The sequence below is a fragment of the Lissotriton helveticus genome, chromosome 11, assembly GCF_964261635.1.
Source record: "Lissotriton helveticus chromosome 11, aLisHel1.1, whole genome shotgun sequence".
Taxonomy (NCBI): Eukaryota; Metazoa; Chordata; class Amphibia; order Caudata; family Salamandridae; genus Lissotriton; species Lissotriton helveticus.
In genome coordinates this window covers 238205193-238218539 of record NC_136072.1, presented here as the reverse complement: position 1 = coordinate 238218539, position 13347 = coordinate 238205193, and the positions used below count along the sequence as shown (strand labels likewise).

The following is a 13347-nucleotide window of genomic DNA, read 5'->3' as shown; positions in this document are numbered from 1 at the left end:
AGTATTTAATCCTTGGCTTTTTTTACCGCCGTTTAACTTTATCGAAAATGCTTATCTTTCACAGTGATCAGTTGAATAGACCTTACCTCAGATGCCAAGCTCATGGGGCTCGATAACGAGTAAAAGATGTATGTATATTCAGAAAATATGTCCTTTAAGACAAACACGTTATGTGCATGAAGCAGCGATGAAATTACCTAAATGACGTTTTCTCATGTTCACGATAGCAATGACTTCTTGGTTTCTTTAACTCTAACATGTAAACATGGGCCTAAACAGTGCACCATCAATCGGACAAAACTAAGGTCTAGCGTTAACAAAACTAAACATGATGCAGCTCACGAGCGTCATGAGACTGCCCTAGTATACTGCAAAAGCCTTCAAAAAACGGGGCCATCCTGATAACTATACGGATACAAACAGAGCCACAATAAATATCCTGTTATGTTCTAAAGAGTATGAGTGAAGTGTGTGTGTGTGTGTGAGTTTTGTGCCAAAATAACGGCGAAATGACCTCAATTGATGTCGAAAAACGCCAGTTAAACATAAGGATTACATAGACAACAATACTTGAGAAAGAGAAAAATATATCACTTTTTTCCAACAAGAAAAAATTTAATCCACGTATTGGTGATGTGTTATTCAACAGACCACTGAAGTCTTTTGATACTCTGTTTCTTTTTTCTTCTCTCTTTATTTTCAGAGACCACACTGGGTCATTTTTCTCAAAGGGCTCATTAAAGCCCATTAATAAATAGACTAGCCTATTTTTGCAAGTCTATTTTAGGAAAGTAGGCATATAACACTAGCAATAAGTTTTTTTTAGAGTGTAGTAGGGATCAACATAGGTCCTGATGAGTAAAGCAGTGGGGACTGCTTACGAAACCAGTCGACCAAGTAGGGTATAGTAGATATCCCTACCACAACCCCATTTTAATATTCCCATCTAGAGAAGTGAATAAAATGGGTTTTTTCTACTAGCCAGGGAATTTTTAATATTTTAATATCTTTCACATAATCCTTCCACCCCCTACCACTCACATTCTTTTCACATCCCACATAGCCTGATTCCATAACAACAAGTGCTCCCGCGTATTCCGTAGGTAGTAGCACGCCCCGCCCGTAGAGGGGGACGGGAAGACCCCCATGATGAAGCATGACACTATGGGATTCATAGTGTGTGAGGCGTATTTTAAAAACACATAGTGCTTTTTCTTGTCAACCACAAGGATCAGCAATGCACACCGTATCTCTATCTCACTTTATATCTAGAAAATAAAACGAAAAATTGATAGAATCCTATTGATTGTAAACATTTGTACTGGAGGTTGATTCTATCATATACACCTCTACCCTCCCCTCGTTGTTTATTTTGGGAACTCCAATAGCCATAAGATCATTCCCTAACCGCTGCGCTCAAGGCCCAGGCTCATCTTTTCTACACGCAGGCAGGAGTGATCACCTCAATTGCAACTTTCTAAATCCCATTTTGGCAATGCAACTTTTAAAAAGTCATTTAAGCAATCACTGGAAGTTACCTAAACACTGGCAGGAGCCCATATCTCCATTTAAACCAAAATCTTGTGAAGTTGCAGGCATACTTTACAGCCTATAGACGCATTGGTAAAGAAAAATGCTAACATGCTCTCTGAACTTACTCCCTAGGCCTAGATCATAATCGGGGCCACTGAAATAATGCGGCTGAGGAACACCACATTATGGTGCACAGTTGACTAAATTATGTGCCAAGAAAAGGCAAATTATGTGGCATAATTCAGCAGTTGTTTAAATAAAATCTGTAGATTATGCGGATGATGGATTATGTGGCAAATCCAAAATAATATGAAAAAACTGCGGCAGCAGAATCACAATATAGTGACCCTGATCAGGTCCTCCCACAACAGGTTCATCACACTGAAGTAAGTTTCATACAGTTGAGACACAAATTTGACAATGTTAGTAGGGTAATAAATGCGACTGACTTGGCAAAAAAGATGCAAAAAAACAAACACTGGAGCTTGACTGCCTTTCTAGGGCAGGATATGTATTGCAAAATAATGACACTCCATTACCATAGTGACTTGTGCATAACACCCAGGCCATGTACCAATGAGGTCACTGTTTACGGCCAACGGTTGATTGCAGCTGGCTTGGGCGAGGTGGAGCTAGGAAAGCAAACCCCAAAAAGTCATGAAAAAATGATGCCAATGGAAGTTATAATTACTTCTACACAAATTAAATTAATATAAACCTCAGAAGTGCACTGAAACACCTACAGAATGAGGTTATTCTTACAATGCAAATGTTTAAAAATAATGAAATTCAACAATTATGATAAGAGACAAAAGCCATGCTGCATGAACCTTTCACAGGCTGCGCATGCCCTTCCTTCGCTGTTGACAACATAGATGGCTTCACCGATGACATGATGACATCACAGTGAGAAGACAAACACTATCAGCAGTAACCAGACTTTGGAAGGAATGTGGGAACGGGCATGGGGGAAGGCCACTTGATGTGATCAAAGATCACACCTTGCTTGCAGCCACCCACTGTGCATAGCCAAGAAACATGCACAGTTGTTTTTAAAGTGTGCTTGTAGTCTTAGAGGGTAATGATAACAAAAATAAGGCAGCTGCTTAACTTGGAGGCTGAGCACTGGGCCAGGCCAAAGGCAAGATCCTGTGATTAACCCCCTCTGTGCGTGGCAGAAGGCTGTGCACAGTTATGTCTGCCAGGGGTCTTAGCATAGGCCTTGCCCAAAGACCAGGCTCCATACTCAGACATGAGGAAGCAGGTTTAGGGAAGGGCATGGACAAAGATCAGCTGTGTGCGTCATCACCGCTGCAGTCAGTGTTTGACCATAAGCATGCGGTCATCAAATCTTGCTGCAGCGCCTTGCCGAAGTCCACATCTAAATCTCAACCTGCCCTGTGCATGGCTGAAGACCAGGAGGAGTGTTGTATCTCCAATCTTGGGTCTAGTTGTAGGACCTGCACTAAATCGTGGTACACAGGTCGGAAGGCCATGCACAGTGGATTATTTCTATATGAGTGCGTTTACACGGAAATCTGCCTCACAAATTATTCTGGTCACACACCACTATTGATAGCTTCAGGAATTTCATGTGTGAGATTATGAGCCACACATGACATACCAAGAGCGTAAATTAGGGTAAGCAGACCTTTTTATAACCAGGGAATTACAGCAGTTGTTTAGATTTCAGATTGTCACCATAATGTCACTTTTTAAGAGACACAAATATTAATAGCTCAGACTTTGTTCTTATTTGACAAACATGTAGGTCATTGGGCAGACATTTGAACCATTTAACCTAGGTGTACTATCCAAATTGCAGCACAGTTGGTAAGAGGAAAATGCAATTGGTCACCATAATGTCACTTTTTAAGAGACACAAATATTAATAGCTCAGACTTTGTTCTTATTTGACAAACATGTAGGTCATTGGGCAGACATTTGAACCATTTAACCTAGGTGTACTATCCAAATTGCAGCACAGTTGTTAAGAGGAAAATGCAATTGGTAACAGTACAGAAGTATCATTTACTATTTTCAGTCTCACAATAATATTTGTCTTTGGGACATAAAAATCTGAAATGTAATTACACCAAATTTGGAATGGCGATAGAATTTCACAGCTCAATTTTCCGTATAACCATTCAGTACTTTGCAAGATTTGCATAACGAAAAAGATGCCAGATTGGATGGAAAGGGTTAATTTTCTCCATAGTTGTATAGTTAAGTTCACAAACCTCGAGTTAAGATTAAATTGAATATGGCTGAGAGAGCAAATTTTCCGGTACACCATTTCGAAGACAGCAGGCTTTTAATAAGCCCATGGAAAAGTAGGACATCTTCACCCCTGTTGTCAGAGATGGCGCAGCCTGTTATAAAGCATCCAGCTACTTCCAATGACACCACTGGATCTGCCAGTAAATGAGCGCCATAGTCTCTACCAGTTTACACAACTGGATGTTCTTTATGAGCCTCTTGTGGTAATGGATGGTCACTGAACGTATGACTATGAACCTATGACAATTACAGAGGAGCCGTGAGAATGATTTCTCTTATCTGTATGCACATTTGCCATTCCCTGCAAGATTATGTTTTGTTCTCTTGGAACTCCTTTCTAATATCTACCTCTACCCGTGTATGCCCTCTAAGAGGAATAGGCTAAAGCTCTCTGTCGTGCTACTAGTGGTAGACTCTTCTCTCCTGGAACCTTTGAAAATATGATCCTGGGCCTGATCAGGAGTCCCCTACCTTGACTACCCTTGGCAATAGGATGCAGGAACAAATAGCTTTTTTCAACTAACACTATTTCTCCAAGTCCATATATGTACCCATGAACCGGGTGATCTCTTTAATGAACTAATAGCCAAAGAGGAATCTGTGTCACATCTGCGACCTCCGTAGACGCTAACTTCCCAACCTAGGGTCTTCCTTAAAGAGAAGTCTCTTCTGTCTCTTTGCAGAAAGGGTGATATTTGCATTTTCCAGAGGAGTGTCTTGGTCCTTTTCAAGCAGCCTCTACTGGCCAGCAGGCCCTGTAAGAGTCACATGAGCAGTGTGAGGAGCACCACAAAGCGCTCCTGCGGCCACCTGAAAGGAAAACAGCAACGTTAAAATCGCACAGTAGAAAACAATACAAGAATAACCCCAAAGCTGTAAATAAAATACAGTTCTCTCAGTTATCGATACAATGAAAGCTACTTAACTCATGGCTGCCGAGCAGAGAAGAAAGAGGGGGCGTGAACAGTGATAATGGCTATATTACATGAACTGACTGATGATTGTTCACGATGTTTTTTCTCTTTCCCTTATTATTTTCTGGGAAAGGTAGTTTGTTTTAAGGCTGCTGTATGAAATAAAGTGAAGAAAGATAAGCATAACCCTTGCCTTCGGTCCTGACAAAGAATTGTATGCAGCAGCTGCGAAGACTTCAGAAATCCACTACACACCATAAAATGAAATCGCCGTGTATGGAATCACTGGGAAATTAGATCATGCACCAAATACTCTTAAGGCGATGCTAGAATTTGTGGGTTCTTGGACTGGAATACTTAAGCAGAACCTACAGTATCATCTTTGTGCCATTAGTTTAAAAAACTTAAAGCTCACATATCTTGCACCTATTCTGCAGTGTTAAACTTGTGTAAGAAACATGTGTTTAGTCTTTCCTGAAGAATCATGCAGGTCCGTAATACTATTTTTTTTCATGAGCAATAGTGATCGTATTATTAGCAGAGTAACAAAATTATGAAGCAAGGCTACAAAGAGACTTATCAGGGCAAGGTAATGGCACCCTGAATATGAACATTTGTGGAGCACCATTGTAAAGGAAATTGAGATTGTGCTTCCTACATTTAGAGTTATAACTTGGTGTCTAGTAATTGACAGTAAGTTAGAAGCTCTTTTGACAGTAATTGAGGAATGTCACAGTTGAGTTTTAACTACAAGTCTATTTTGATTTGTTAATTTTAAGTTCTTATTAACAGGTTTCAGATATAATTTTAACATCTTAATCTATAACTATTCTAACATGATCTTAATCATAGAAAATCCATATATTCCACTACTGCTTGTTTTGCTGTTTGTTAGTGATTTTAGGTTTGCCACGAAAAAAGACTGAAGTCATGGTCTTTCAGAATAAAACAAAAAAATTAAAAGAAAACTCATAGCTCTCTTTAATTGGGCAGAAGCCTAAAACACCACAGGGCATACATGCCGGAGCTCAAAATAAGCTCATCTAAAAGTTTTCTATTAGAAATAAAACCAAAAGAAAATTTCTTCCCTAGTGTACAAGTAGCAATGCTGCCAAAATTATTTGCTTTGGTCACCCCCTAAATCATAACCCATGAAAGCAACGTATTATTCCTTAGATGAACACAGACTGTGTGAAATAAGCACACAAAAATCAGAACCCATCCAGAACTGTAAATAGGTGCTACATTTGCAACAAAAGGGCAGAGACAGGTTTAATCATTTGATGTTATTTATCCTGAAACAAATTTCTGGATTACAGTTGTCATAATAAAGAGAGTACGAAAAGCTGTACCAGATCAAAAACACATTCTCATTGCTGACCCCGTTCTCCACCTCCAAAGAACCATTTATCGCATCACGTTAATGTTTAACACATGTGCTCCCCCAGGAACCTACTTAGGGACGAGTAAGTCAAGAAACAGCTTACCAGGATACACAGAGTGGGCAACACAACAGCTTGAATGTTACCCTGTTGGAGTATAAAATGATGTAAAATTGCAGAAAAGCATCAATTTCATTTTAGATACATTAAACCTAAGACCCATATGAAGAAGCGCCCTGATGGAGTCAGCATTATATTACCTCAGGATAGATGTTTTGGTTTAGTCAATTAAAATTACTAACAATAGCTTGAATTTTGAAATTGGATGAACATGGCAATAGACCTTCATTAGACCTTTTCAAATGATCACTTACCTTTAAGCCATTACTTGGAATCCTGTATCCAAATCTTGCTGGCATGTCATCAAATGTTTGAGTAACATTTTCTAAACTGTACTAAAAAGGAAAAATAATAAAATCAGTTTACACAATGTAGCCTACATGGCACTACCCATTTTCTGTTTACATTTTTTTTTGCTTTAAAAGAAGAAAAATATAGCAGTTTGTGAACAATTCTGGAAATACTTTTACTTTGTATATTTGTAATTCTCTGGCACTTTGTTACACATCCAGAGGCGTTAGCCACATCAATAAAACATATGCATGATTTAAGAGTGAAGTAAATTGAGAATATTGCCACTAGGCCCTCCACATTGTCTCATGTTTTAACAGATTCTCTTATCCTGTAAACAGTCACTTCTGCTCTGCTTCTGCACAATCCTCCATACCCTTAATCCACTAACCAAGCGTGGAGGCGTCCTTGTTTCTCCAGTTCGTATTAATGTCTCTTTTACACATCAAGCATCCAATTGCATTCAGATTGCAAGCACATCTGGGACCATTCCAGGCCTCCATTACGCCTAAAAATGTTGTTTAAGAATCTAAAGGAATTTGTCAATTCACCATCTTCTCTTTATTTGCTTCTAGGGACAGGAGATCCCAGGGCATTCCCAAATTGTATGATAAAATGTACGTATGGAGTCCCCACATCGAAGACAATTTGGAATTTGCCCATCTTCCATATTCTTCCTCGGTTACAGTAAACCTTCAAAAAACGATTTTAACTGAGTGAGAATATTGCCACTAGGCCCTCCACATCGTCTCATGTTTTAACAGATTCTCTTATCCTGTAAACAGTCACTTCTGCTCTGCTTCTGCACAATCCTCCATACCCTTGATCCACTAACCAAGCGTGGAGGCGTCCTTGTTTCTCCAGTTCGTATTAATGTCTCTTTTACACATCAAGCATCCAATTGCATTCAGATTGCAAGCACATCTGGGACCATTCCAGGCCTCCATTACGCCTAAAAATGTTGTTTATGAATCTAAAGGAATTTGTCAATTCACCATCTTCTCTTTATTTGCTTCTAGGGACAGGAGATCCCAGGGCATTCCCAAATTGTATGATAAAATGTACGTATGGAGTCCCCACATCGAAGACAATTTGGGATTTGCCCATCTTCCATATTCTTCCTCGGTTACAGTAAACCTTCAAAAAAAGATTTTAACTGAGTGAGTCTATCTGGAGAAGAAACATCCAATATACCTACGGTCATCTTCGCTTCCCTCCACTCATCCTCCTCCAACAGTTCAAGGTCCATCCATTTCTCTCACCTCGCCTAATGGATAAGGGAACTTAAATATTAGGGATCTATATATCCTGGAGATTCCCTTTTAACTGAGCTGCTCCACTGTTATTTGGGGTTCAAGTTAATTAAATTCAGGAACCCCCTCTAGTTTCTTTGGTACTATTTTTTGGTGCGATGGAACTGCAAATACCAGAATAATTTGTGCTTTATGTAGTATGAATTCTACAGATAGTTCAAATGACTTTAATGTGGTTGGATACCCATATGGCTCCCAGCTGTGATTTGACACATTATGTCCAATGTGCCAAAGCCCTGTAGTTTCACTACCTGGGCTAGCCCACGTTCCCTGTCACTCAGGAGTTTTATTTAGGAGCATGCCTTGCCCTTTAACATGTATTAAGGTGTTATGCCAGCTTAGAAATGGTACCCTAGTGACAGGGTGTTTTACATGTGGAAGTGTTACTCCATATTATAGAGACAATATACCCGATTTCTCATTGATATCCAGTTCCAGCACAGCGCCAAGTCATTTCTGTGCCCAAGCAACACTCATTTATTGGGACCAACAGGGAAGCCTAGCAGTAAAGACAGATGTCATCTAGACTAAGCCCCTCATCATAAAGCACATGTATAGATTTTTGGCAGGATTCTCTGGAGAGTGTTCTAGCTCATGGACATTTAGCAACTAAGGACTGCAGTTAGGAGATTAAATCAGGAGAATAGTATAAGGGTTGATTTTTTATATATACAGAAAGTGACGCAAGGCTATAATTTTAAACAAGAATCCTCTACCTACAATAGGAATCGGAAGAATTTCCCTCTTTCAAATCTCTCCTCGTATGATGGAGTAACAGGGAGGTGTTCAAATCCCAAATATTATTACCCAAAAAATTATTATACCCAAATATTTTAAGTAATCTCCTGCCGCTGATGAATGAGATTGCAGCAGAAGGCAACGCATTGTTGCCATATGTTTGCCCGGGATGGACAGATGCTTATGTTCACTTACCTCCTCTACTGTATTTGTTTCAGGTGCAAGTCTGCACCCTTATTGCCGTTTGTCATGATAAAAAACTAAATAAAGATATTTAATAAAAAAAAAAGATTGCAGCAGGCACTGCAGTGGAATTCCTTTTATTTAGGCATGTGTTGATTTGTCCCATTATACCCGTACACCCAACACTGCACTATACACCCAAAGTATCTGAAACAGTCGAGATGTTGTGCACACAGGCCTCTCAACAAATAACATATCATCAGCATCTAACAAAATAGCCAATCTTTAAATCCTCCGAGACAGTGGATGCCCATCACATGAGCGTCCCTTCTTTTCCACTCTGGCAATGTCTTAATTACTATGACAAATAAAGTGTGGGAAAACCCTGTCAGGTGCCTCTCTTGATAATAAAGGAGGGCAAGAGTATACCATTAATTCAGACCTGTGCCCATATAACGCTGCTACATATTTAAGAAAGGAGGGGGCAAATGTATCTTTGAGGGCCTGGTACATAAACAGACAATAATCCCATACCAAAGCCTTTTCAAAATCCACTAGGACCAATGTGCTTAGGTCCTGCTCTGTTCTTGGTAATACTACATTCAGAAGACACTTCAAGCAGTGACTTCTACTCCTACCATGCATGAGGCCATTTTGGTCCCTTGTTAATATCATATTGTTCAGAACACTTTTAGCAATCTGCTGGCACGAATGTTTGCTTAGATTTTGGCCTCTAACCTAATTAAGGAAATAGCCTCATCTGATGTACATTCACCAACTTATTGTGTTTTATATAACATAGATAATAGCGCCCTGAAGGTCGAATGATAGGGAGTTTGACTGCTGGGTCTCTTCAAACATCTCTAACAAGTGTGGGGTCAGCAGTGTGACATATTTCTTGAAAAATTGTAATGGAAATCCATTAGGACCAGGAATTCTACTTGAAGACATACCCACAATAGCTTGCCAGATTTCTTCAGCTGTTAAGGAGAGGTCAAGTTAACTTGGAGTGAAGGAGTTTATTTATGAGATCGTTTATTTTGAGTTCTCAGTTTCTAGTGGGAGTAGGGTCTGTTTCTGAGATACATTTTTTTAGTAGTTAGCGAACAGTGCTGCAATCGCCATAGAGTGTGTGACTAACTTAGCTTCGCTACGGAGTATCGATGGGATAATTCTTGCCTCTCTATCCCTATTCGCCAATCAATATAGTAATTAATCTGCTGTATTCCCTAGTTCATATATTTTATAGTAGGACATAATTCTTGCCGTTTTTGTTGTGTAGTGCGTCATTTTTTGCCTCAGCGTCCCTCAAGTAAGCTCGAGCTGTGTAAGAGGGGGTACATGATCGGAGGTGTTAACTGACTTTGTATTAAACTATGTTCTTCCAGCTTCATTATATCGCGTTTCCTGTCTTTGTCCCCTAATATAAGATATGGCCCTGCCCTTTATGACTGTTTTTAAGACCTTCCAGAGAGTGCCTGGTGAAGAGACCAACTCAACATTAGGTTCAAAATATGCTTCTGTTTCTGCTTAGAGAAAATGTTTTGTCTTTAACCACACCTGAGGAATTATATGATAGTCCTCATGGTACTACTAGACATGTGCCTAATGTTCCGTGTAGTAATGTAGCAGGGTCAAACAAGATATCTAAATGCAACAATAAACAGTGGGAGGGCTGAGTTGTAAGTATACTTCAGGTCTCCTACATACTGCTTTTACCACATATCTCAGAGACCAATCAAGACAGGACAGCGGAACTGTTTGCAACAGACAAACTGCTCACATCCAGGACTGGATCCATATGGAGTCACCCCCGTTAAAGTCATTCCCAGTGGGGAATCCAGCATCGAACTGGAAACAGTGCTATTAGTTAGATCTGTGGGGACGTACACACAGTATATGGTCCGCATCAACACCTCAAGCCTCCCTGAGATCATTATCTTGCTCAAATCATCCATGCGTACTATTGACACTATGAGTGGGACGGTTTTATGGAGGAGTATGGCTACTTCCTTGGTGCCCTGGGTGAAGTCTGCTTGGTAAACTCTGGTGGAACCATGGCATCCAAGCAAGCTGCATTTGGTACCAAGCAGATGTGTTTCTTGAAGTAAGAGTACATCCAAGAGGCACATTTTTTTTTACATAGCGCAGAACAGCTACTCTCAATTTTGTTGTTGAAACAGTTGACATTCTAAGAAATGATAGGGTAGAGCCGTAGTGTTTTATCCTGTGACAGTGAGCTCTATGTATGAACAACATGTTCCTGTACATGAATGCCTGCATCTGCAGTGAACTTAGAAACTGGAACATAACTGACCACAATTTCCCCCCTCACAACTCCCGCTACACATTTCACTCCCAATCTACAGGTGTCTGTCACACGTATGAATCTAACCTCCCTAACAATGTATAACTACGTAAGGATTAATAGAACTGAATCTTTCCCTTGGGATGAGTACCAATCAATAGAGCTGCCTCAAGTTTCTTAACTGGGTCCATAGAACATGATACAATTTGTTATTAAGAAGTTAGGAGTACACCATCCAAACTCCAAATACTGTTGACATTAGGAATCTCGATGCACACACCTCACCCCACAGAAAAAAGCAGATTTGGGAGGAAAAAGGAAGACAATCACACCTGAATATCACCACTAAGGGCAACTGTGGAAAGATCCAGGAAAGATGTTGAAGGTCCCCTCAGTTTCTTCCTTGAGGCGAGTCTTGGCTTAGCAATTTTTGTGTGTTCTGGGAAATCTTAGAACTTTTAACTTGTCTACATCATCGTTTTGTGTTGCTCTCCAAGGGCCAGATTTACGACCATGAAAATTTGCGACTCGCAAATTGCGCTCGGTTGCAAGTCGCAAGTTGCCACGTACAACAGTGTCGGAGACGCTGTTTGCGATTCCCAAAGTGTTTACAAATTGCATGCCTCATCAAGATTCATGAGGCACTCGCAATTTGCAAACTCATTGGGAATAGCTGGCCATCCCAGGGATGTTGACCTGCTGGGCTCAACAGGCCTCCATGTCTGGGACTGCTTTTAAATAAAGCATTTTTCTTTTTAAATGTAGCCCGTTTTCCTGAAAGGAAAACAGGATGCATTAAAAAAAAAAAAAAAAAAAAAAAAGAAAGAAATGAAACATTTTCGTTTCTGTTTTAAGGGCAGGTAGTGGTCCCTGGGACCACTGCCTGCCCCTTAAAAATATTTTCCCCTGCATTTGCAAAGAGGAAGGTGTCCCCTGGGGACCCCTTCCCATTTGCGAGCGTTTTGCAACCGCAATTTAAGTCACAAAACATTTATACATGGAGTAGAGAGTTGCGATTAGGAAGGGATGCCCTTGAAATGCCCCTTCCTAATAGCGAGTCGCAATTCCAATTTAGCAAGTCGCAAAAAAATTGCAACTTGCTAAATAGGAATTGTACATGGCTCAATTCGTTTTTGCATGCGCAAACGGGTCGCTAACCAAGTCTGTTGCCTCACCAGTTGCTTGGTCTCTATCATTTGTCATCTCAGTGTCTACCTGAGGGCCATATTGGGTACCCTTGAGCATAGGAAAACTAAGTAAATAAGGGGAATGATTCAATTAAGGGGAACAGAGGCTGGAATCAAAAAGCAACTTTCAACAAAACAAGGTACATCTGACACCATAGATCATACTCAATTTTTCACAGAAGTCCCTTTTATTGACTCTGTGTTTGTTAGATTATTTTTTGTGATTATTTCTATTTTTTACATTTAGATATTCCTTTCACCTGCAACACAAATTTTTATTTTTGGAAAAGATTTTTACATATATACAAAAAACATTACAGTGATATAGTGCTTCAATTACAATACACGTGAATATATTCAAATGTTTAAAAAATCATGACTGTTACATTTTCGTTTTATCACTTCATAGGAAAAAGAACATTTAATACTATTATTGACTGAACAAATGCATTAACGCAATTTGAATTTCTACAAGATTGTCCTGTCCTACTATTGTCTGTTGTGTCAGGACCATGAAGAATGTCCTGTACACACGTCTTGTCTTATGGTCCTTTTTATGTGGTCTGAAAGCAATTTGCAGTTTGTGTTTAGGTGGATTTATCTTGTTCCAACTCAGTCAGCTGAATAAAACAGCTGTTTCCTTTCTAGTTAGATCTTTCTAGACCACTTGGTAGTGCCGACGCGTTTCGACCTTGTAGCTGTGGGACCAGCACACTTTTTTACATCAAGGTCTTCATCAGGGCTTGTTTTGGTTGAGGTAGGACAACTTTGTTGGTCGTCTTTGTAGCTGAAGAGAATTGCTTTTTTCTTGCTACCACATCTCCAGTGTCTGTAACTTGATCTTGAATGTCGACTTTTGTCAGGATTGTATCGGCTGTAATCTTGTTTTCTCTACCCCGCATGTGATGCATGTGCAATAAACCCCCTCAAGTGACCAGAGGAAGAGACAATCACATTGCTTACGTCAGACACCAATAAGACAGCGAGTGAAGCTGCCCGCTATGATTGATCGCCAATCGAGTGGGAACACATCCACGGAGTAAAGCGCCCTGGAAACCCGTCACGGGGTAAAGAAATGAATATGCTACTTACCAGTAT

The 13347-nt window shown here is 40.0% G+C and overlaps 1 protein-coding gene across 2 annotated transcripts in view; it reads right to left on the bottom strand.

Annotated features, from left to right (window-relative positions):
• RNF13 (ring finger protein 13) overlaps nt 1–13347 on the bottom strand; it is a 229919-nt gene that overhangs the window by 145949 nt on the left and 70623 nt on the right. For both annotated transcript variants that reach the window (XM_078668038.1, XM_078668039.1), the window contains exon 3: nt 6484–6564. In XM_078668038.1, the coding sequence (XP_078524164.1) occupies nt 6484–6564 (81 nt within the window). The remainder of the gene's footprint in view (nt 1–6483; nt 6565–13347) is intronic.